The following is a 27,506-nucleotide window of genomic DNA, read 5'->3' as shown; positions in this document are numbered from 1 at the left end:
GGACTTTCACCAATCGTTTGTTGTTCATTCTACCAGCCGTTATTTGGGTTTTTAGTTTCGTTTACAGACGAAGTAACATTTAGAAGAGATGGATCACCAACTTTCTCAACCAGGTTTGTGGGTGGTTTGAAATTCCTTGTAGTACAATTCACTAGATCATCAGTACGAGCTCAACATTAATGCGCGGCACAGAAGTATAAATGGTAGCATAGTTGTTCCATATTTTCACTTTTAACTTAATGGTGACAAATACTAATATATCTACATGATGTAGATAGCGAACTAGACGCCAATAACGAAAAAAAGTAGAAGAAGAAAAATAAACTTTCGAATATTTGTTAATATGGAATTTCTCCCATTGATTTGGTATGTAATCATTCCCTGTTAACAGAGAGATAACTTCGAGATAATGAAATTCAGTAGATAGGATAAAAGTTTTGGTTTTAACGTTCCGACTGACAAGATCATCGGAGATGAAACGTAAGTTCGGGATGGACAAACTGGGGGAAGAAAATCGATCTTGGCTTTTTTCTATTTTTCAGAGATTAAGTTTATACATTTGCCTTAGTCGATTTAAAGAAACCGCAGAAATTATAATTGCGAACTGCCGAATGGAGTTTGAATGACGGGATGGTTGCCGTGAATGGACGTCTGAGCTTACGCTGTAAAACTCTCATGCTCACAGGAAATGAAAACAATAATTTATCCTTCCGAATGTCAAATAACATTAACCAGGGAATGATGTGAAACTGACACCTTGTGCATGAAAGAAACTGTGCAACTTATTTTAAGAAAGAAAGAATGGTCCAAGCAGGCTGTAACCTGTTTATTGTCTAAGCTACAAGATAATTTCGACCGTCGGTCGTTTTAAAGCACTCAGCACAAACTCTAAGCTTCACGTTATATTTGACTAAACAGCTGGTAGGTACGTAACGGCACATCGTTTATAGCTGTGGAACATTGCCTTACTGTGCTTGTCTTGTTGTTTTCCTTCACGAAGACCACCAGTTCCTGGTAAACAGCTAATGCAGTGGTGTCCAATGCTTCCTGATCTCCACGCCAAGCTACGCATCTGCAGTTTTATTCCCTGCTTCTTAGTTAGCCTTTCCACCAAAACTATTATGACCTATTTCTTTCCTGACCCTATCCATATACAACTTAGGTCTATATTTAAACATGCGGGCGTCAGTAAGTCAACTAACAAGGATGAAATTCTGTCTTTTGTACCAAAGGGCCAAAGTACAAAATGTACTACATACAGCAACATTTAGAAAATTACTAATAATAAATGGAAAATATTCAATACAAGCTGGCACGCTTAAAATACAGCAGCTCGTTGCAATACCTACAACATCAAGTGATAAAATTGCTCATAACTGTTTATTGATGCTACATAACTCATGTTATGCTTTTGTGGAAACATCACTTGCAAATAAGCGTCTCCCTAAGCGAAAATATGTATTTCTTTGTACAAGTACTAGCAATATTCTAATCATTGTTAATACAGATGATAGTAAACCAGTTCCCCAGGTGCAGATACTGGGAGCCGTTACTAGCGGTTGTGGATACGGCTTAGCAGTGCAAAGTAGGAATAGGAAGCATTCACCAACTGAAACAAAGAGAAATAATCGACACTATTGTTACACTATGTTTTACACCGGAACAGTAAACAATCTTCACAAGATATAAAAAAAACTTCTTTTATATAGGGTAATGAGCCCAAACTGTTATGAAAACATCAATCATGACGACTACAGCGAGAAACAATGAAAAATATGTAGGTACTTCACGAGATACTTACCGTGATGAACCGTTTGAACCGTTATAAAGTAATAATACACTGAAAAGCTTATGGAGAGTTAGCAAAACTTAAGAACGAATGTAGCTTTCACATAATGTGTCATCGGAAAGTAATATAACTCCATGGAAGCAGAACGATACATATAAGAATCTAACAGAAAGAATTACAAAGTGGGACGAACAGAAATAACAGTTTTTCAAATACAATATTTACACAGAAGTCTTCGCATTTTAATATGGCCCCCTGCAGATTACTAAAGGCAAGACGTGGTTCTTAATGGGACGTGTAGCCACCACGGATGGCCGTGCATGCTCCTCAACTTTCTCCCACCATAGCCGCAAGGATGCCAACGGGCTCTTCTCGTAGGTATTTCCATTCCTCCACCAGCGGAGTTGACAACTGCCAGAAGGAGTACAGGACCGTAATAGCGTTGACCTGCGAGTGTACCTAGTTCAAAGATATGGAGGTCACTCCGTCCAAGCAACATTATGCTTCTCTTCAGTCTACCACGAAACCCGAAACGATAATGTTAGACAATGTTGCTGTGTGCATTACATGTTGCCATCTCTCGCCGCATGAAGGTGTGTAATACACCGAGGAATATTATCGAACATAGTAGTTTTGGTGGTCCAGGTGCTATTGTGTGGGTGACACTGCACTCCTTGCCCATATGCGTCTTTTCAGGGGTGCATTCGATATGACTTCATTTTTATAGATGACGATGCGCAACCGTATCTGCTCAGGTGGAAGAGCTGTTGGAACGAAAAGACATTCATCGAATGGACTTGCCTGCCCGTTTCCCAGACTTAAATCCCCTCGAGCACGTGTGGAATGCTTTGAGAAAACATATTGCCACATCTCCACATGCACCAACGTCCATCCAACATTTGTCAACCGCACCGATGGATGAATGCCACGCCCATGACAAGAACTACTTAGCAAACTTCTGGCCAGCGCGGGAGCACGTTGCAGAACATGCTCTGCTGTCGTCCATGGTGATCACACACCCTAGGAAGAATCACGTCGCGCTCTTTGTAATGTACAGGGGACTTCCATAAATCGCAGCCACTTCAATGTAATTCTTGCCTGTGAGTGGCAGTTTTGTTCAAATGGTTCAAATGGCTCTGAGCACTATCGGACTTAACGGTCATCAGTCCCCTAGAACTTGGAACTAGTTAAACCTAACTAACCTAAGGACATCACACACATCCATGCCCTAGGCAGGATTCGAACCTTCTACCGCAGCGGTTCCAGACTGTAGCGCCTAGAACCGCTCGGCCACCCAGGCCGGCGCAGTTTTGTTCTTCACATTACGAATTTCGTTCAGTTACCTACTGTACTGCACTGTAATGTACTATACAATAGCAGTTCTTTCTAAGTATGGCCCAAGTGTAATCGAGTTATGTACTTAGTAGTGACATTGCATAGAAAGATTTTTTCTTCCTTAAGTTTTTTACAGCAGAGTAGTAAAATAAATAAATAGTACGTTACGACAGACTTAACGTCTACCAGATGTTTCAAGGACGTTGATAGCTGTAATACATTGCAAACACTACAGAGATTACTAGAAACCATGAAAAAAGAATGGATTGTTACAGAGGGAAACAGAAATCGTTAGTCACAGAAATACAAAGTAATATAGTATCAGCATGAAACAGTCGTGCCGTATTTGGCACTTAAATGACAATCTACACGGTATACAGTTCCCTAATTAAGAAAACACTGAAAGGGTGGATATATTGAAACGAACGGGGAATTCGAATGTACTGATTATTGACTCACGTTTCCATAGCAGGTGGAATAAAACTACGAAAGTTTCTCGTTGTTCCTTCAGAGGAAGTCTGCGATGACTGCCTCCTCAGGACAGTAGTCGAAATTTTCATCAACTTAGTTAGGAGCCGAACAAGTAACTGAATGGAAACTATATAAAAGAAAAATCTGAAACGGCTAAAAAATTTCATACAAGGTAAGACGGATGCAAATGACTGCAATATGGAAAGGAATTTATAGTAAAATGATTACTACTAAACCATATATGGAATTATAATTACTTTACCAGATTCTGAGCAGTACTCTACCGCCTTAATGTGAACGTTTCTCAGGTATAAACGACCGTTCTTTTCCAGTTAAGGTCGCCATGGCACTGGTATTTCTGTAGGCTACTTCAGATTACTTTCCCAACGACATGAAGTCACATGTTTTAATCTAGTTACCGATATAGTCTAACAAAGATCCTAGGATACAAAATACAGTGTAGTGAACTTCGATAAACTACTTCTAAATAACAAAGGAAGGTTATTGTCATGTGACATACTTGTCCAACAATACGATAAAAAAAAGTAAACTTCTGTACTTTCCACTCGTAGGAACTGATGTTGGCAAACCTCGAAAACTATTCTTTGTAGATCACGTTTTAGAAGTTAACCACCACGATTTGCGACAACCAGCCGCATTTTTCGCCCTCAGGATACGACACGCTAACACCATGTAAACACCACCTCTACGCTTGATAATGTCTTCAATCTCGCGAGAAAAAGAAATGCCATTTTCATCGAAAGCCACTCATGGTGATCAGATTTTGTAGTGTTACCAGACAGCAGGCATTTGGTCTACTGTGGCTCAACCGTCGTTCCTAATAGTCTCAGATGTTTAGTACGGCATTAGAATTGGTTGATTTAGCATTCCAGCAGAAATGAGGCGTTGTGCCTGAGAGATCGTTAAACCGGGAAAGTAAGCATGCAGCTCAGCATAGTAACAATTACAATGTTGCAGGAAAGGGTAACACTGGGTCACCAAGAACGTTTACATAAATACCGAAGTTCGCTTACGATAATCTGAATGAGGAGACCAGAGTAATGGTGGAAAAAACACGTCGAGAACTACACAGAACGTTCTCTGAACTACATCATTTACAAACTTCTGGTTAAAATCCTCGTTGGGGCATCTTTCGAAAACAGGCAAAATCATTGTCCACAGGACCACATTTAATGTATTCAGTTAGCTACAATCCACTAGTCACATCGAAGACGTGCAGATTTATGCGTCGCAGTGAGCAAAAGTATTTTGTGAGACACCCCAATCCAGATGTCCATTGCATCCTTGTCGGGTTTGACTGATTGTTACTGACAAGACGTGACCGCTCGTCTCCGGTCCCTATGTTCTTCTGACGTGTTACGTCACTGCGAATCGTATGCCATATATAGCAGACAAAATGTACTTTGTACAGCCCGCTGTGATACACCAACAAATGGGGCAACGTCATTCACGGTGTGGTCATGGGGACGGCCAAAAGAAGTAACACCTCTCTGCCGTTCTGCCACGTCTTCACGTCGGTCCCTCTTATTGCGCTGATTCCATACAAGAGAGCGGCCATACGTACCACTTCACTTTCACCCCTTACGTCAGCTGTGGAGGGTCACATGACCGCCTGATACCAGCTCCATACATTCCACAGGGGTGCAATACGACCAATCTGCCCCTTTAAAGGAGTGACTAACATTTCGTGTAATGAGCTATGAATTCCACTGTGTTCTGTTGATTCTGTGATGTTTTTCTTGCTATTTGTAATTATCGTCATACATGCCCAGAAGCCACATCGGGGCAAGGTTCGCAATGGTTAAACTTTTTAATCGTTCCAGACTTCACGCTGTTCTTCAGCGGCTTTCATAGAGCTTCCAGTTTCATATAAATATCTTATAATGTGATTAATCTTGGTACAAAATGTATGTTTCTTACTGAACGATTATTCTATGTTCAACGTCAACGTGCAATAACCACTCACAGACGACAGGTGGGAGTACTAGCAATGGAAGGTATATAAAGCTTGTCGCCAGGGGGGGGGGGGGGGGGGGGGGGCAGCACGGAAACAGCGCATTAGTTGCTGTAATTCGGAAACGGTGCGATTTATCTGATGTCCAAAAGGACATGATCATTGGATTTCGGGCCACGGTTGGCGTTTCACCTTGCCAATGTAATGCAAGACACTATCGCCTGCAGTCTGAACCATTAATGAAGATGAGCCACACAAGAGGAGGGAGGGATGATAATATGGCTTTTAAAATTATACCTGCAGGAATCACACTACAGCAGTTGACTGATACAAAGTTTTTCTCACACTTGGAAACTGTTACAATCGCAATGTTCTTTCCTACGTCACACGGAAAGAAATGGCTATGTTTGTAAACTTTCCGCGGACAGCCGAGCCTAAACTATACCGTACATGCCGAAACAGCGCTACCCAAAACTGGCCCGAAACAAGTTTGGTGTACCACCGGTCATGAATGACAGGGGTGATCGGCGGCTGCGGTGACGTGTACGGGCTAATAGACGTCCAACTGTGGAGCAGCTAACCACCAACATGAACTAAGCCACCTCCAATAGGGTCAACGACCGTTCAGAGAACTTCGTTGCATACGATACTCCACAGCAGGTGCCTGGTTCACGCACCCATGATGGCCGCTGTTTATTGGTGACGTAGGTTGAAACTATCACGACATACCGCTGCTGGACGTCCATTGAGTGGTGACAGGTGGCCTTTTCAGATGACAGGTGGCCGTTGGCATGCACGCCGTGAAACATCTGAAAGAAAACACCCTGCAACTATCATCGGAAAGACCCAGGCCGGAGGAGGGAATGTTATGGTCTGGAGAATATTTTAGTTACACTCCTTAGGTGATCTCATCATTCTGAAAAGCCGCAATGGATCAACACATATATGCCTCTATCACTGAGAACGATGCCCATTACATGCAGTTCGTTTTCTCCTCGGCGTGATGGCATCTACCATCAGAACAATACCACGTGCCACACACTCGCAGCGTATGTGCGTTATTAGAAGAGCACCAAAATGAGTTTACGTATTCCCATGGCATCCAGTCCATCCGGCCGGAGTGGCCAAGCGGTTCTAGGCGCTACAGTCTGGAACCACGCGACCGCTACGTCGCTGGTTCGAATCTTGCCTCGGGCCTGGATGTGTGTGATGTCCTTAGGTTAGTTAGGTTTAAGTAGTTCTAAGTTCTAGGGGACTGATGACCTCAGAAGTTAAGTCCCATAGTGTTCAGAGCCATTTGAACCATCCAGTCCACCCGGGCTTATATCCAACCGATATTTTATGGGAGCACATCAAAAGGGCTGTTTGCGCCATGGCACTGGTGTCGGCATGACTCAAAACCCCTAGTAGTACCTCCGAGAACCTCGTTGAACCTCTTCTTGCACGTACAAGCAGGGAAGATAATTACTGAGGCATTTAACTAGTGGTTACACTAATCTGAGTGGGACCTGTGTACCTTGCAAGCCCACATACATTCCTCCCTCATGAAGTATTCTGTTCAGAGTATTGGAAAAAAGCGTTTTTGGTCGCAGCAATGACGGCATATTAAAGATAATATTAGGTCGTAGTTCTGTTGCTTTCAGCGTATTAATGCAAATATTGGCTCTATCTGCTCGTAGCAGCCTTCATCCTCTTTCTGATGAAGTTTCTGGATGTATGTGAACTCTCGTAGTCTCGCAGGAGAATTTTCCATCGTAATATAGAATATAAGGTTTCTCCTAGACGCAGATAAGTGCATTATAGCATCCGTGGTATGCATGTCATAGCCTTGTGCTGCATTGAAGCGGTTACCAGCGAAATTGCTATGATAATTCATGTTATGCTATAATATCGTTGTTTCTGTTAGTATACATATTTTTAAGAAATCGTTCTATATTCATCTTGGTACAACACAAGAAAATTTTTAAAACCGTTAATGGATTAAGGAATAAACACAAGCACTTATGGAAGTATTATCAAACCATAGATGATGATACGGATGTGACAGAGATATTTATCACAGCTATTTTATTGTAACTTTCACAGTAAATTTAAGTAAAGCTCATTTGCTTTGTTAGACAATAAAGTAAGCTTGATGTGAATCGTGTTTCCGTTTCGACCTATTTTGCATTTTAGGTCTCGTCTAGATAAAACATTCCATTTTCCATTCTTCGCTTATGAAATACAAAACGGGAACAGCACAAGTACGAATACACACAGAATACTAGAATACTATTAACATCACAGCCACAATAACCATCAACAGAGCTTCTGAAATACCGAAGAACAACAACTGCAATAATTAAATTGATCGTCGATCTCAGAAAAATCATCAACAGACGAAAAACGAAGTTTTTCACCTCTGTTTGCTGCATAACAAGAATCTGATAACTTAGGTTTCAGTATCTTTCTGTTTTGCAGGTGGAACAATTCAGTGTCTCTAAGTGCGCATTCAGATGTTTGGATCAGATGCTTATTGAAAAGGCATTACTGAATTATTTGTGGACCGTTTCTTTTCTCTATCCATATCGATGACACGTCGTCTGTTTTACCTTCTGTACTGACAACGTATGAATCTCTCACACCTAGAATAACGCTACTACCATCCAAAGCCCTAACACCGAGATTTTTTAAATATCAGTACCGACAAAACCCATGGACCTTAAAATGCACACTAAGAAGACACAGAGACAAGAAAAACTAATTAATGACTAAGTGGATAATTTTGCTAGGAAATCTGGTACAAAACGATAAGATGCAGCACAGATGTCAACAACTAGGTTGGTGGACATAGCCAGTTGGACACAAGCCAAGACCAACGTAGTTGTAACGAAAGTAGTAAATACACCGAGAAATTCCCTCAAACCGTCGACACATTCTAACGCGTAGCATCTCTCTTGAGGACTTTTTGGTGTGCAAATTTCTTAATGGGACTGAAACGGAGAAACTCAGCAAGAAACCTTCGAGTGAAGGAGAGTGTGACCTCCGAGATACGTATACGATGACGATGGAAGTGGATTCTCAACAAGTTTTTTTCTCCTAAAGCCAAAGGTTTGTTCAACTGACGAACATGACATTTATTTTCTTTTCGCCCCTCTAACTGTGAATTGCACTGTGTTCTGTTGATTCTGTGACGTTTTTCTTACTATTTGTAATTATCTTCATACATGCCCACAAGACACATTGGGACAAGGTTCGCAATGGTTAAACTTTTTAATCGTATTCGGGATTCGAATCTACATTCTTACGACCTGATTTTGGATTCCTATGGCTTGTATGACTTATTCGTGAAAAATTGCAAGATAGTTCTTTAAATTAGATCATGCCTCATTTCCTTTCCTGTCCTCATGAAATGATTTAGCCCTGGAAGCGACGTTGAATCACCTCATGGTCAAAGTAATACAAGAAACTATCGCCTGCAGTCTGAACCATTAATGAAGATGGGCCACACAAGAAGAGGGAAGGATGATTATATGGCATTTAAAATTATACCTGCAGAATGCGCACAACAACAATTGACTGCTACAAAGTTTTTCTTACACTTGGAAACTATTACAATCAGAATGTTCTTTCCTACTTCACGCTGAAAGAAAAGAACCTTCCGTAAATTACTTATCTCCGAAGCACACATAGTATGTGCTACTTAACACCACCAGTAGCCACGGCTACTAGCAACCGATCAAATAACTTTATGAAGAATAATTCACCAAGGAAACCTTTGTAATCTTTATAATTATGTTTGGTTCGACAACGAAAACCATTGCAGAATTCTGAGGAAAGAACTGGACACTTCCACATTCTAATAGAATTACCCAAATTAGACATGTTCGTGAATTCGACCGTTATACATAACTAACAACGAAATAAAATTCTACCAACGGTGAGGAAGTCCGTTGATAATCAGATTTTCCAAGACTCCGAAATTAGTATATTACTCATGAACATTTTTCGTAATGGTAGAAAACAATAGTTGCACATACACTGATAAACCAGAACGTTATGACCACCTGCTTAACAGCTTGTTTGTCCATCTTTGGAACGAAATAGAGCACTGATTCTACATATCATAAATCCGACCTTTTGTTCGTAGGTTTTTGGAGGTATGTGGCATTAGATGTCTACGCTCATGTCATATAAATAACTCGCCGCTGATTTGCGTACGTGGTGATGGCGCCAGATAGCGACCAAATGGGTTCCCTAGGATTTACAAATTTGAATTTGGTCTCAGAGACATCAATATGAGTTCACTTTAATTTTCCTCAAACCACTCTAACACGTTTCTGTCTCCGAGACACACACAATTGCACTGATGAAAGATGACATCGCAATTGGGGAAGACATCAAGCACGAAGGGATGCAGGTGATTCGCAGCTGTCAGCGTGTTTTCGATTACTACTATAGGCCCACTGCAAGTTCAGGGGAACGTCTCCCATAGTATAATACTGCTCGCACCAACCAGCGTCCATGGCGCGCTGCACGTTTTGAGCCTCCGTTCACCTCGATGACGGCGTATGTGGAGACGACCATCGACCTGGAGTAGGAAAGATATGATTCACCCGAGAAGCCGACACACTTCCATTGATCGGCGGTCGAATCCCTATGGTTCCATTCCCACTGCAGTTGTGACTGACGTTGTCGTTGGGTCAACACCTGAACACTTAGAGATGGTCTGTTGTGGAGCTCCATTTTAAACAATACAAGATGAACGGCATGGTCCGAAACACTTGTGCGTGCACAAGCACTGCGCTATTTGGGATAGATACCACAGATGACCATCCATCCTACTTTGCAGAGGAGACAAGCCTCCTAATCTTACTTTCTGTGAAGGATCGTGGACGTCCAACTATTTAGCGCCTACCTCTGCTTACTAGCATATGAACACGCGCCCAACTTCGCCGTTTTCGAGACACTAGTTTAAATGCTCAGACACTAGTTTAAATGCTCTGCTTAATAATAATCTACCCTTTGTCAAAGTCTCCTATCTCAATGGATTGTCCAATTTGCAGACCGCGTCTTTGGCAGAGTGATCCCCCGTCCACGTCTGCTCAGTTTACATACTTTTGTTACCGCGTCACGTCCCCCCAACGCCAACAGACTCCGTCCAACGTTGTGGTGGGCAGTGATCATAATGTTTTGGCTTATCGGTGTACAGTTACATCGGGCACCGAGCGATGATATGTACGACTAACCGAGAGGAAGGTGGCCCTGTTGATTGGGTAGAGCCTCCCCGCCGTGACGACCAGCGGCTTGTGTGCTCGGCACATGACCATCCGGAGGGCACGCTTGAAACGGGGGCTGCCATCGAACCAGGAGCAGCTATATGCCGCCTCCGACACAGCTTCTCCCTGCGGACAAGTTAGCGAAACTGTTACTTCATCCAGCATCCATACAGTATGACATGATAATGTAAGATGCGTCTTCTAATAGAACATTATTTTCATGTAAATCATTTTTGTATATTCGTATGCCCTACGAAGTTACAGATGAGTACGTGTAACAACGAGATATTCTACGGCTTACTGTATGAAATAAGTCTTTCTTGTTCATCACTTATTAAACAAATTCGAAAAAGAACTTTACTTTCCGTGCTGTAAGGAATTGGCATTTTCAGTTCACTTGTAGCGTTTTACTACGTTGAGTAAGCAAAATATTTGGTTAAAGCTGTGGAATTTACCGGTTAATTACCCATAGTTATTGTTACTGCAGAAAAAGTTTACATCGAATAAAATTTAAAGATTGTTACTTCTTTTTAATGATACGATACATACAGTGTGTAGCTGTGACAGGGAAATGTCAAATTTTTTAAAGAGGCTTACAAGGTGATTATTTTGCATCCCAAGAAAACGAACCTTCTAGAGAATACGTTAATCACAAATATAGTTCTATGAGATATTAACTGATTAAATGATTTAATAATTTCTCTTATTTTAGTTCATTAATATCTTAAACTACCGGCAGATTAAAAGTATATGCTGGACATATCTTTGCCTTTCATGTGCAAGAAATCTAATAACTGAGCTACCCAAGTAAAACGCATGATCATACTCACAGCTTTGTTTCCGACAGTACCTCGCGTCCTACTTTCCAAGCTTCAGCCAAGTTACCTGTGAAACTTACGGAACTAGCACTTCTGGAATAAAGGACATCACAGAGACACGACGTAATCACAGCCTGGGGGATATTTCCAGAACGAATTTTCTACTCTGTAGTCCAGCGCATTCTGGCCACTGATATTTGGGTTGTGGTGACATGAAACATATTCTTACTTTATTTTCAGTTGAGACTGGTGGCAACAATCTCGCCACAATCTTACTAGATTGTGCTCCACTATTATATCACGATGTAGTGACATTAAACATGTTTTTCTTTATTTTCATTTGAGACTGATGATAACAATCTCGCCAAAATCCTGCTAAGATTCTGTATCATTATTATATCAGCAGTTTCTTCTATACACAGGTGGCAACAGGTATAACTGCAGACATTTCTGTTGGTGACTGAGAACGGTGTACTGTACAACACTGTTCAGTTTTTAAGTCATTTTCAGACTAATAATTATAGCTTTATAACTATAGCTATTAGGAGTGGTATGTTTTTAGGTTGGTTAGTAGCCTGAAGTATATGTAGCAAGAACAATCCATTAACAATTATTTTCTCCTGGGTGGTGGGTCAGATATTGATGTGTGGATACATGGACACGAAACTCTTTTAGTCTATACTGTCAGCTGTAGCGCACTTAGTAGTGCAGTTACGACCATGCATAAAATGGCAGGTAGTAAGTAATGTGATGTGACTGTAGGAAGACTGCTATACTCAGAGAAAAACCAAACCAACACAGTGGATGTGTATACATTTTAAAGTATCACATGTAAGAAATCTGCTCTTATATTCTTCCTGTTACCCCCACCGTTTTGCTGAACTATATATTCTATTTGTTTGGAAATTAAAGGAAATCGTTTAAATTATTTTAATATATCACCAGTTTAACTGTATATCTACTAGGGTGAAATATGCTTGTAATCCCTAAGCATAACGATTTCTGTATGTTGTACGTTAAAGACATTGAAATGCATGACGTATCTTAGAAAGACGGTTGTGGAAGGGTTCGATTATGATGTTTCACCCATATAATTTAAATTCTTTACATGGCCACACTTCATAAGCTCAGTAAAACATACAAGTCATTTCCTTCATCATTAATGCCTTTAAATATCAAATTGTTTGAGAAAATTTTGATTTACATGTAGATGTCTTCAGCTACTAACAAAGTAGAGTATTAACAGTCTTTGATTTTTAACAAGTAGTAGTGCCTACTGAGTACATGAGCAATCATTCTGTGAATAAGTAACTGCATGAATACAACACTGAGGAAGAAATCAACATCCTCTAAATTAATTTTAGAAACTGATGTCTGAGACTAAATAGTTACTAACTATAACTATCACTTTTGCCACAATGCTTACAATGACATATGCAAGTCGCAGTCCATGGCAAAAAACAGGAACTAGTGATGAAATAGTGTTTGACTTAAGTTCAAGAAGTCGTTGAACTTACTGAACGACAAAATTTTACCATGACTGTTATTTTTATTGTAAATTACGCAACAACGATTTGGCTTTAAGGTCATTATCAAGTTTGTATCACAGCAACTATCAACTTGGTTAAAAATGAAAGCCTCATTTTTTTCTCTGGGATATCACTTTTTACATCATAACCTATATATTCTTCTGTCGAAGTACCATAACAAAATATAAGATTTATATCTGACAGAATGTGGAATTATAAGAATTTCAGAAAAGTGGAAACTGTAATTGTTGTAAATACGTTATGATGTAGCTTCCTCAAGAGAATAACTTATTTTTCGTAATGAACTCTATAACATGCGTTTTTTTTAAAAATATTATTATAATAATTTATATGTTCCCTTCAGTATTTTGTAGTTGATAACTTGTATGTGATTTTGTTAGTATTTCATATTACTGTATTTTGTACAGTCATTGTAGTTGATTTCCTAATAATATACAGTCTACTACTACTTTAAGTAACTTGTGTAAAGCGTTACAAAGCTTTATGACACTATTGCCGGGATAATTGGATGGTTAGGTTCACATATCTAATTGTAATGACACTGTGTCTGTGTTCTTGTAGATCCGTTCACCACTAGAAAATTACTTTCAAAATATATGGGCCATTTGTCAATAATCAGCTCTACTGATGTCTGTGGAGATATTTTAATGATGCACATCACTAAGTTGATTTGAAGTATTAGTCTACTGCAACTACACATTTGCTTAATATGGCTTTATATTGCTCTGTTTGAGCCCTGCCTAAGAAAAAGTTATCATTTACAATTCAAATACCTAGTAGTCAATGTGTAGAAAAGATCACCCCTGTAATAGAACAATGAAGCAAAAAAATATTATACATAATTTCTGTTGACAGAATAATCTAGGAAATTTATATTGAAATCAAGATATACCAGTAATATTTCTTTTCCCGTCACTAGCATGGAAATGATTCATATTGTGTAATTAATATACAAAAAGTTCTTTGATGGGCATCTGAATACCAAAACCCATTTACATAGTGGGTTTCTAAGCAACAACTCACGAAAATTTACATATTAATTCTAATACATACAAAATAAATTTCTTTTTACAGATTTCAATCTTTATTTTGATATTATACATGCATGCTCAAACTCTTTCATTTCTGGCCTCCCACTTATGTTTCCTTTACACAGATTATTTCAAGTGTTATTAGTTTTCTTGTCTATAGAAGCACCTCACAATACGTGCCATGGAAGAACTACTTTCAAGGAATGAAAAGCTACAAAGCTTTGTATCCTCATTCCATGATGCAATTCTAAGGCAATCTGACAGAAACTGTCATTCATTTTGGTATGTTGTGACTGTTCTCCGTTACCAAGCGATCTTCCAGTAAAGCTGATTTACAAAGAGCAAAGCACAATAATTATAAGCAAAGGAAGTATTCACAGTGAAGGAGTTAGTTTATACTGAAGTTACGAGTCTGGAATAGGGCATTATTTGAATATTACTGTTAGAAAGCAGTAAAGGGAACTGTAGTTCCGCTGCACAGAAATAAGACCATAGAAAAGCTATTTTGCTGTCCGCTTTACTGTTTTCGATGGAAATAGACCAGAAGGATTTTTTTATGGTAACAATTGCAGTGCTTTACGAGTAAACAGCGAGAAGAAAAGAAGGACGAGAAATTAAACGAAGTAAAGGTCAATTTGATAAAATCAAATAAAGTGAAGAAAAGTAGGAACGGTATTAAAACGATTGCAACTAAAACGAAAAAAAAGTTTACTTTTTATACTCCTTTTATCAGATATTTATACTAAAATAAACGCAAATTACAATGATAACGTCTTACTTAATTCTTTCATGATATAGGCATGATTTAATGTCATTTTTTCTGCAATAAATTTACGGTGTCTTGACAGATCCGAAAACGCATTTACAAGCTAATATCTGGAACTAGATTTTCGTCTGATGGAGCTTTGCGCGTATGCCATGTGCCATGTGCCTGTGCAAAAACGTTGAAGTTGCAATTCTGTTGAATGAATCTTATTGACATCAGCGCCATTGAAATAGTATTGGCAGATGAACCGTAATTTTCTTATCGTCTTCGAACATTATCATTAATTATTTATTATGTGTATCAATGACATATGTAATTCTGTTTGTGGTGTACACAAAAAGTATGATAAATTCTGTTCTGTACATTAATAAACTCTAAAATCGACTGTGCTAAACGTATCAGTCTGAAACCATGATGAAAACGAAAATCATTCGTTATTACTGCATTAGCTGCAAAAATATGTACTCACCTGCAGTAAAATAATCACGAAATTAGAATTGGGGATCTACTACCCACTTGTCGATAAATGTGAACGCATAGTTGTTCTGATATTTACACAAATACGATTTTCGATTGGTGCACAATTTTGTTATTATTTGTGGGTATACAAAATAAGGGAAATATTGCTACCTGCTTATCTTTCCCTAACCTGCTACTTTGAATCTGAACAAATTTTGAGGTACAGCTACTACTTGGAACACTCTAAGTACCCAGGTACATGTACCTGAAGCCATTGAGGTAGTTTCTGTACAGATTTGCGCTTGTATGTAATAGGGAAATGTGGCTGTGTTCATGAGACATGAGAGCGTGTTGTTACCTGTTCGCGGATGCTGTGAGCTCCCCAGCAGTATACGAACACCTCAATGCCAGGAGTCGGCAGGTAGGAGGCGCTCTTCATCACTGAATTCCCGTCAGGACTCTGCCGAAAATCCATGTACAACAGTAACGCTATAGATACTTGAATGAATATCTTAACTCCTGTTCAGAACAGAAAACAGACAACAATATTACCATGCTTTCCCTATTGGCCTGGTAAATGTAATCGTGTAACTGTGTATAACCATTGCTCAAAATGGCAGCCACTGCGAATTAAGTAAACTCTGTAATGGAAGAAATTTCATATCCCCAACTACATAAAATGTGTGTGTACTTCTGCGTCTGTTCGCTCTAATGAAGCGGTCCACTGAGTCGCATAGGTATAATAATGAGTAAGAAATATGATTGCATAGTCAATAAATGATCATAGTCAAAACACACGCGAAAGTGCAAGACACCGCTATAACACAAAAATAACTGCTTCCTAGAGCTGCGTATGATGAAAAGATCGAAAAGAATTTGATTGTAGACAAAGGAAAAGAAGGAAAAATAGTAAAACGACATAGACGTGAGAAAAGGAATAAAATTGGAAATCATCTGGCAAAATTTTGCGCAGATAACAATTTGATCATTACTAACATTCGATGTAAGACTCTTGGAACACAGTTGCAAAAGTGAAAGGGACCTCAGGACACAGGGAAGTTTCAGATAGATAGTTGAATGGTGAGACAGGAATTTTGAACCAGATTTAAACTGTCAAGCATTTTTGTGAGCTGACGTGGATTCAAAGCATAATTAGGTGGGTATGAACTGAAGATTAAAACGGAATAAATTTCAAAACGACTGGAGATTAAGGAGACGGTACCTGGATAAATTTAAAAAGTCAGTTGTTGTTGTAAGTTTCAGAGGAAGCGTTGGGAACGTTTAACTGCGATGAGGAAAGGAATGAAATAGAGCAGCAGAGAAAAAATTGGCGAAAATAAAACGCAGAGTAGAAATCATTGAATAATACACGAGACTTTAAATTTGATTGACAAAAGTATGTAAAATGTAGTAACTCATGCATACAAGATGGAATGCAAGTATTTAAAAAAGTGAAGTTGACAGAAGATCCAACATAGCAAAGCAGAAGTAATAAAAGGTGAAATACAAAGTTGCACATCCTGCATACGTAAATTAAAGAAACAGGAACAATTGTACCAATATCAAGAGCCGATATGAAATGCCAGTGCTGCATGAGGAAGAGTAGGCTGAAAGCTGGGAGGAATACATGGAAGCTCTACATAAAATAAACAAACTGGGAAGCTTTATGGAGAGTGAATAGAAAGCGGATGAAAATAAGATACATCCTGTACTTTTTGAAGCATTTTACATCGTTAAGAACGTAAGTCAAAATAATATACGTGGTGTACATGATATTGATTCAAAATTATTGCGATGCTTGGGAGAACCTGCAATGACAAACCTGTGCAGCCTAGTATCCAATACATGTGACAAAAGAATATAACAATCACATTACCAAAGAAGACAGAATGCTGAACCACAAGTTCAATAAATCTTTATTTGAAAATACAGCACCAGTTATCTATAGAAGAAAGGAAAGACATAACAGTCAACATCTAACGCCTCCATTCTGGTAACGGTGAAACGGAGGAACACTAACCCTGTAACTCAGATCATAAAATACATTAAAAGAAAAGGTAGTTCCACATTCATACTATTTCTACGTTCAGGAAATCTGTTGGTAATATCGTCCAGAACACACTCTATGAAGTTATAAAGTTATCAACGTCAGCGACAGCGACACGCCACAGGCAGCGAAGAGATGTATTTCACTTGTACAAACGAGACTGCAGTTATAACAGTCAAGGGGTGTGGAAAGGAGTTGACTGTTAGCATGACACTGAGACAGTGATTTCCCTGTGTTATTAAGTCTGAACATAGAACGAGTAGTAGACGAAACTGATGAGGTATTTGGAAAAGATACTACAGGTAAGAGATAAGAAATACAAATTTTTAAGAGAGCTGATGAGCCAGAAGAAATGGCATAAGAGCCGTATGATAATTTTAAGATAAATAAAAGAATTTATAAGATGAACATCAACAGTGTAAAGCATGGGAAATGAAACGTAGTCCAATTAAATTAGGGGATGTACACAGATTATGTTTGGAAGTGAGACACTGATAGCAGTTGACAAGTGCTGCTATTTGGATAGCAAGTTAAATGACGATAGCTGTTGTAGAGAGAACATAAAATGCAGACTGCCAATACCAAGAAAATTATTTCTTAAAAAGAGGAATTTGTTAAAATCTGATTTGAAATTTTTTGTTAAGAAGTCTTTCCTGTCTGAAGGTATTTTCAGTGTAGCCTGGAACGGTAAGGTAATACGTAGAAAGAAGATTTTGAAATGCTATGGAACAGAAGAATGCTTAAGATTATATGGTTAGTGAAGATATCATGAAGTGAGTTATGAGAAAAGAAATTTTTCTTACAGTTGACTAAACAGAGGAATAGTTTGACAATACACTTACTGAGGTGCCAAAAAGTAGGTAATTTAACAACGGAAGGGAGAGTAGGGGGTAAAATGTAGAGAGGAAGACCAATGCCTGCGTCAGTAATCAGGTTAAGTGGATGTAATTTTTTATATTTATGCAGAGATGAAGAGATCTGCTGCGGATAAACTAGCGTGGAGAGTTCCGTCAAACTAGTATTCGGATTGAAGTCAGCAATAGCAATAAGCTGATTAGACATTGTTTTGTGCAATGCAGTTCAGTTACTCATTGGCAATATTTTCATCAGACGTCTTCTATACAGATTCAGAACCGACAGTGAAGACCTCATAAACAATAATTCCTTAAGTAATGAAATATGTTTTGCTAATAATAAAGGCAGAACATAAAAATTAACTGTGTTTCTCATATTTTGGAAATCGAGCATTTCACATTTTGGAGACAGCAGACACGTATCACGTGTGAATAGGGATTCAGAACATTCAAGTGATTTTACGAAACACTTGAATACAGAATAGTAGTGTCCCTGAATATTTATTTTAAATTTTCTTCATATAATTTTATATTTCTTTGTGAACCGGTTTCCGGTTTTCTAAGTCATTATCAGACAACTTAAGACTGAATAGACAGGCTACACTACATCAGAGAGAGCTTCTGTCTGCATAAAGGTCGTTATTTCCATTTTACAAATGAAAAACGTATATTGCAATGCTTCAGTTTCATATGGGTACAAAACAACAGATATTTTGCAGTAATACACTGAATGTTTTAAACTATAAAGATATAAGTATGAATCCCTGCATCCACCTACTAACTGATTTAAAAATGTAATCAGGAAGTTATACATGTATTGGTTAAGGTCTCTCAACTGTACAGAAGCCGATAAACTGTCATATACTATATTCATAAGCATATTAAAATAGACAGAAACAATGTACGAACAAATAAACCTCATATTACATTCAAACATTAAAACTATAAGAATATAACGCTCAAACAGTAGACCAAATGAGTTCTGGCACAGATTACTACGTCATATGTACCAAACTACTGATAAAAGTGATGAACAGACAAAAAACCGAAGAGCAGAAGGCAGAAAGGAATCAGTGCATTTTGGCGAATGTGGAACATTTATAGTATAATCGTACGATCAAGGGAAGAATCGTTAGCTGACTGCTAATTAAGAAAAGCAGAATAGTGGAACCGCATTTGATCATTGAGGTCTAAATCAAGATTCTGTGATAAGTATTAATAGCTAGAATGTTAGTTTTCTCTCTTTATAGGCCCTGTAGAGAGCACCACCGTCAATATCGTAAAAATGACATTCATTCAAAGCATGCTCAGCAACTGTTAAATATTTCCTTTCCAGTCTTCAGTTCTAACTCCTTTCACATTCAGTCAGCCTAGAAGTTATACACCTACTTGATTTACCTACATGTAATTTCCCTCACAAGTTTCAGGAAATTCTATTAAAATCCTCTCAAAGGCTAGAGATTTATCTTTACTGTTGAACAGAATGTGAGCAACAACATTCCTAGCTTTGAAAGCTGGCGTATCTTTCCTGAATCCTAAATTGCTGGCAAGGATCTGTAAAGTGATATCTGCATCACAGATATTTTCCAGCAAACTAATATGTATTATTGGGCTACATCAGCCAGGAGTCGAAGTCTAAGTGGCCTTTCCAGACTGTTTGTTACAGTGTGGCATTAACGAATCGGTGTTCTGATGTTTCCTTTTGCGTCAGTGTAACATGACCAGCAGAAAACTATATTATTATGTGAAAAATCTTAACACTGTGAACTGGAATGATCTGTTTTCACAATTGGTTTATGAAACTGGATGCTGTTATTCACATACAGGGCGTACCCACAGATGCAGAGAGACCAAAAACACAACAATGCAAAATACTATTTAGGAAACTCGTTGGCATTCAAAACAGCTTTCGGTCATCTTCGAATGGATAAATACGAGTCCCGTGTGGTTTTCAAGGGAATCTCGTACCTTTCTTCCTACAAACTAGTGGCAAGTTCAGATAACGATGACTGAGATGGAAAGCGGCCACAAAGACTCAGTCATATTGAGGTCAGGTGGCTGTAGTTTCCAGGGGAGATGGAAAAATTCATCCTCGTGCTCACTTAACCAGTCTTGGACGATGCGAGCTATGTGAATGTGAACAAGAGCCCCTGTCTCTCTTCGAAAGCAACACTACCACTGAGGAACACACGTACCACGGTATGGGCCTAATAAGCCAAGCTAGTCACACAATCCTTAGCAGTAATGCGACCATGCACAGGACCGTGGAATAGAACAAAGTGACTGTCCAAATCATAAACGAACACCGTCATGTTTCACTCTCGGAACGCAAACGCAGCTATAAATTCGAACCGGTATGAAACAAGATTTAACCGACCTAATGACATTTTTCCATTGTGTCACAGTCCATCTTTGGGGCTTCGGTACCACGATTTCCTGTTACAGGTGTCTGCGTCATTGAAGAGTGATTTTGGCATTCCAGCTCGCCTTGGAATTCCCTGATTAAAGGAGCTCTTTCATGTTGTTTCGTGCTGGCAGTGCTGGCGAGTGCGCATTATGTTCTGCAGTGGCTGTTTCTGCTGTCATTGTCCTATTTTTCATCACAGTCCTCTACAATGACCATCTGTCACGATCACTCAACATATAATTTCGTGGGCGTTGTGACTTAGTGGGTAATGTACTTCTTCATTCCAAATATGCGTCATAAATCTTCGACGCGGTGCCTCTTGAAACACCCAACACTTCGGTTCCCCTGGTTACGGAAGCTTATACCATATGAGCATCAACAATTTGCCCAAATTCGAGTTCATCTAGTTCCGAAACAGTGCACTGATTAGTTCACCGACCGCTGTTCTGATCACGACTGACTCGTGCAACGTATTGAGGACATTGCACAGGTGCCGTTCGTGGTGAGGTTCAACAGCGAAAATCTGCAGACTTGATTAGACCTACATTTGAATTCAAGCATGCATTTCTCGCAACATTTCCACATTTTATCTAAATCCTGTAAGCTGGGGGTGTATTTTCATTATTCTTTAGCACTTTTCTTTGCACCCATGAGCCAGGAGACTTGTGGCATGTACAGACAGGAGCCAGTGATTAACTGCCTACCTACTTGCAAGAAAAATTGTTTGGCTTTCCAGGAAGAGCGAAGCAATGGCACAGAATTATCTGCGTAAGCATGACTCAAGAAAGACATATTTGTGGCGAGTATTTATTTTTCATTATTATATCTGGTGTAATTTTCTTCTATCCGCGAGTTTTAAGTATTTTCGACCACAGCGACATTACACTTTTCCGGTGCCAGTAACATAACGTAGAAGGCCTACTGCAAAACTGATACTGAATTCTGTTGACGGTTATTTGTTGTGGGAAATCGGTAATGCGACGGTGTTCGTAAAAATACAGCAAATTACACTTTACTATATTATGTTCAACAAACCTTTACCTACATTTTCTGGGAAAGGGAATGTGAAAATTCGTTCAACACTCAGAAACACTGTAACTTTCTTACTTGTGAATATTTTTCTGTAATGACTCAGTCTATTGCAGACTTGTGAATTGCCAAAACACAAGAATGAGTTACGCTGATAAGGTTGCAATAGCTTTCTCTGTATGAGTGATAATATGTCTTGAGATTTCTAATTGAGTTTAATATTTTATTTTGGCACACTTGAAACTACAGCTCGAAGCAACCAAAAAATATATGGCAAAATTAAACAGTCTGTCTACACCAAAAGTACGAATCGGAACGCCGGCTGTTGTGACGGAGCGGTTCTAGGCACTTCAGTCTGGAACCGCGTGTCCGCTACAGTCGTGGATTCGAATCCCGTCTCGGTCATGGATGTATGTGATGTCCTTAATTAGGTTTAAGTAGTTCTAAGTTCTAGGGGACTGATGACCTCAGATGTTAAGTCCCATAGTGCTCAGAGCCATTTGAGCCATTTTTATGCATCGGAACTATACTCAATATGGTTCTCGGTCTAAAATTTAGTTGGTAGCTTCAGTGCACTGAATGTGAGAGAAAAATAGGAATCTGGAGAACACGGAAGTCCCTTGTCACAGTACTTGCACTTACATACGTCTGTTGGTACAGAGTGAGACACGCAGCCATGACACTCAGCATGAATTGCGTCAGAACAATTGGGTTCATCACGCTATCCAGGAAAGTTATCAGCCTGTAACACAAGAATTTTAACAAAAAATTAATACAGTTTAATAGCTGTCCGGTTACTGAAGACCTTCGAATCGCACGATACCTCATAATTTCCTGATGTGTGTCAATGCAGAGGCACAGTTCGTCGTACATATCGTCTCGGTCCTCCGTTGTCGCCTTCCTCAAAACCCTCGTAGCAGTTATTATTAATCGCCCCCCACCGGAATATAAATGCAGCTGGGCGAGGCGTGCGTTCAAGATCATAAGTTGCTCCGTGATGATGATCATCACGACCGTGAAGAAAAAGTCCACGGCGAAACTGACTTGGATGTACAGTAGCGAAGAGGCGCTCTGAACTGCGTACGACAGCTCGTAGTACAGTGGAAGCGGTGCCGGCTCCAAGGGGAAGTGGTTGAACGGCAGCCAGCGCTCCCCGGGGTGGACCACCACCGGCGACAACGCCCAGATGAGGCACAGCGCCGTCAGGTACGTGAAGGCAGCCACCGTCATGCGAAGCGCCATCTTGCGACACCGCCTCGTCACGGCCAGCATTTCGGGGTCACTCTCGCAATAGCCGCGTTGACTCGACACTATGACGTCGACGCGGCGCACAAGCAAGCAGTACCTGCCTTGGAAGAGGAAAAAGTGGCAAGTTTTTGCGACCCCGGCCGCTATGGTGAAGGCATTCATCAGCGAGTACGTTACTTCCTCCATGTCTCCCAGGTTCGCCCAGACACCGAGAGTGTTCTCGATGGCATTACCCACCGCCAGTAGGGACAGTATGCTCTTGGTGACGTAATGGATCCGGGAGTTTGATAACGGCCACACACCAAACGCCCACAGCAGACGGACATTTAGCCACAGCAGTGACTTTTTCGTGTAGTCCCACGTCAAAGCACTGGTATCTCGGGCAGAGACACGTCCTTCACCATCCTTCATCTTCTTGGTACACGAGACCTGGGATAGAGGAAAAGAGCACTTCAGACTTCGTCCTCGGCGCTAATATAGACGTTAACTCAGCCACAGAAGAGGAGGTATGCGGTATCACTGTACCTTGATTAATGTATGACAGCCAGCGGTGTTCCCGATCTTCCACTGTTGTTTATCGCCCTGGTACATTCGCTTTTATATCTGTTGTTGGAGAACTGCGCCTTGCATAACGTTTGGAGCGTTGGCTTCTAATCACGGCCGGTAAAGTGAATCACTGAGGAAGGTTTTTAATTGTCGTTAACGGGAAGTCGTAGCTTACATCAGCGTTGCAAATATGTAGCAAGCTGGTAGCTTGTTGGATTCAAAGGGTTTCTTAACTTAGTCGTATAAAAAGGCTCTTTCAACCTAGATAATGACGAAATGGGAAGCTATGTTTTTCTATACGAATTATGGAGGCAAATCATACTGCGAGCGAAACAGAATATTTAAAACACAATTATCGTTGAGAAGATTTGTTCAAGCTTTGTGTGATGGATTCTTTGCTCTGCATAAACAGGTACGTAATTGGGTGGAAACGGGAGCGCCGTACGCCTACGAGTTTTTGCCACATCAGTTATTTACAGGTAATGTTACTGTTAACTTCACGAGGTTCGTATGTGCGAAAATTAAAACGCATGTTTCAATATTTCCAACATTATTATTTTTTAATACACTGTTTGCAGTAACTACACCTCACTTTTGAAAGAAATGATTCCCTCTTTCTTTACTGACAAATACTGTAAAATTATGTAAAAAAAAATTCCTCATACAGAAGGTACTGAATTTTGTTTCTATTTTTATGTATTCCCTTACTTAAATATCTCGTTATTACGTATCTTATGTCGAGTGAAAGTGCTATCGGTTCAGGATCGTAATTAATTTTCTCACTTTGTTCCACAGGTTTCCAACTGAAATATATTATTTTGTAATTTACCAGCAAACGAAACTTTTCGTTCAAGGAACCGGTACCTACAAGAACATTACCATACAATTTCTTATGTGTATGTCTTGCAGCCTCTGACAGACTTCTGTTAACTGTTAAAATAAAAGTATAACGACGTAGCCACAACACGAGTTCTTAACGCAGTAAACAAAGCTTCAGTTTGCTCTCCTTTTCTGTGGTTTCATATGATTGTGACATGAAGGATTCCTATTAAAAATATTTCGAAGTCATTTCTTCTGTTTGGAACTTCAGATAGATAAAACTATTTCGTACATAAAAGTTCCACTTAGAAATCAACAGCTGCATCCGTGTTGTTCATATTTCCCACTGGCGTACTTTCAAATGAAACATAAATCAGTTCTAATTCAGTGGGACCACATATGGGAACCTTTTTAGTCAAGGAGATGCACTAATTCTTGCAACATCCATACAACAAAATTGTTCGTTGTTCATCTAAAATTACTATTGCAATTTAATAAATCTCAAATGATTTCTCTGAAATTACTCATCCGCAGTTCTACCAGATATTGTGAATTGCTAAAAATGTTCTGACTAAGATTGGGAGTCATCAGTATTAGGCAAAAATCTGACAGCGCCTACATTGTCAATACTATTTACACCTCCGTCATCTTCCTTGTCTCTATTTCATCGCACTTTTTCGACGTGTCAACACTTATCACGTATCTGTCTGGCCAATTTCATCACACATAATTAGATAAGTAGTTTTACAAACAGTAAGTTGAATTTATATACGTTTACCACTGTTCTTCTTTTGAAACCCAACTTCGAAATTACGTTAAAAATTCATTGTTCTACACCCACGGTAGATGTATGTTATTGGCTGCTCTATCCAGCTTTCGTGCGTCAGAGAGACAAAATTATTATTACCTGTTTCCTACGAAACTTAATTTGTCCTCATCATTGTGAATCTATAGTGCCTGTCGGGATGGCAAGTACAATTTTTCACCACATTATGACGTGGAGTCATGTGAATGTTCGACAAAAAGTTATACATGGAATAAAGGCTTTAGTGTAGAACGAGCGAACACGCTACCACAGAGCCACACTGCTCATCGAGAAATATATATCCTATTCTTGCATATTAACCGTCGTCACCATGATGACAACATGATACCCAATGCCTGTTTTATATTGACACAGTCATGAAGGTTAGGCCTGCTTAAAACCACAACGCGTAAAATATTTCCAAAAAGGCTTCACAAGACTGCGAGTCCGTCTCTCCTGCAATGAATCTATAGACGTCACGGTCTATATCTGGTACGTTAAACTCATCGCCAACCAATATTGCTCTACTGAGCATAAACTTTGAGTCTAAAACTGTCACAAAAGAATCGGGTGGCTCCTAAAAACAGCATCCAACAATTAACTTGGTTTCACCTAGACCTGTTATACGTGTCCAGATAACTTCACAGTCACACTCATATTCGACTTTAATACAGGTAGCATTTTTGTCGATTCCGCTCCTATGACGTCTAATCTGACTTTCCGACAAAGGTTCAATTACTCGCTAAATACTTCAGAGCTTTGGGTTTCAGCCACCTCTAGGTCCCGAGAGTGATTTGATGGCGACGAAATTCCTTAAGGGCCTAAAATTTGGGAGAATAGTTACGAATACTTTGACAGTTTACTGATAAAATATTGACAGTGGAAGTTTCTTTGCATGATTTATGCTATCTACGTGGGGACTGACGCTTGTACGTCAGAGTATCTCAGACTACCGCCAAGCCTAAAAACAAATTCCTTGAGCACCCCACAAGAACTCTGTTATCTGAGTAGCAGCTTCCTTTGTGTAATGCGTCCGATGGTGTAATACTGCAAATTGCGAGCTCTGCTTGCACCACAGGCGTTAGGCGTGCCGTCTTCACGCTTCCAGCCATCCGTATGAACTGATAATGGGCTCAGCACCCAATAAACAGGCGTCATTGGTGTCAACTTAAGCCGCAAGTTGCAGACGGCTGCGCCCTGCACATTCGATAGCCAAAGGCAAGGCCTTCTCCACATCTCGGATGAGTCCCTCCGCCCCAGTAGACATACTGAGTGCACGTTGCCTTTCTTTCAGACCCGGAACGCTATTTCCCTCACAGGCAACATAACACACTCCACATAACATACCTAATGTTAGAGCTCCCTATAACCAGGAACCCCCCGCCCCCCTGCTGAAGGAGCGCCATCTGTCCACACTCAGGGTGAATGGGTGAGGACAGACACCCAGCCTCCACACTGACCCTCTGCCTCAAGCGATGCGAGCGCCTTATCACCCACCATTCACCCTGCGGTGAGGGCCGATGCATCACATCAAGTACATTGGTAAGAGCCTCGACAGAAGAACCCAATGCGAAACAAGGAACAATTGAAGTGTCCCATGCAACGCCCCAGAATCTCCGCTACCGCTACACTCTGGGGCAACAGCCTGAACATGGCTCACTGCATGTCATCACAGATCTGTGATGCCAGCTCGGACTCTGGCAATCCAGGTCACCGTTGCTACAGTATAACTCTTACAGTTGGCTGTACCGGCAATACTCCTGGTAGAACCGTCGAGGCTGGACGTGGCAGGACAGAGCTCGGCCTCTGTTGCTTCTTGCATCAGACTGTGGTGGCAGTTTTCCATCTGATTGACCACGGCATATAAACGCCAAGTAAGAGGACGATGGTGCAACAGCTGTTGTATTTTCCTACCTTCAGAAATTTGCATGATTTTGTCTTCTGAATACTAAAATTTCTCCACCTTTTAGATAACAGCTATGTCCGATTTTGCGTTTCATTGTGCTTTGGTATAGATTTGATTTAACCTAAGATTTGATATTAGGTTGCCTGTTTCATTTACGCAATTTATTTATTTAATCGTATGGTGATTTTATACAATACACAGCTGATATAAGGCAAATGATTTTATGCAATATACACTCCTGGAAATTGAAATAAGAACACCGTGAATTCATTGTTCCAGGAAGGGGAAACTTTATTGACACATTCCTGGGGTCAGATACATCACATGATCACACTGACAGAACCACAGGCACATAGACACAGGCAACAGAGCATGCACAATGTCGGCACTCGT

General features: G+C 39.9%; 1 protein-coding gene across 1 annotated transcript; it reads right to left on the bottom strand.

The window, feature by feature from the left end:
- Window positions 1-1,318: 1,318 nt before the first annotated feature.
- On the bottom strand, window positions 1,319-23,448 carry LOC124775651 (odorant receptor 2a-like). The gene is made up of 5 exons (XM_047250478.1): window positions 22,613-23,448; window positions 22,432-22,531; window positions 15,811-15,912; window positions 10,799-10,954; window positions 1,319-1,345 (listed from the first exon to the last, which is right to left on the bottom strand). Exons 1-5 carry the CDS (start codon window positions 23,446-23,448, stop codon window positions 1,319-1,321), a joined length of 1,221 nt encoding a protein of 406 aa, XP_047106434.1.
- Between the last annotated feature and the right edge of the window lie 4,058 nt (window positions 23,449-27,506).

The sequence above is a fragment of the Schistocerca piceifrons genome, chromosome 2, assembly GCF_021461385.2.
Source record: "Schistocerca piceifrons isolate TAMUIC-IGC-003096 chromosome 2, iqSchPice1.1, whole genome shotgun sequence".
Lineage (NCBI taxonomy): Eukaryota > Metazoa > Arthropoda > Insecta > Orthoptera > Acrididae > Schistocerca > Schistocerca piceifrons.
This window is presented reverse-complemented; position numbering and strand designations above follow the sequence as displayed.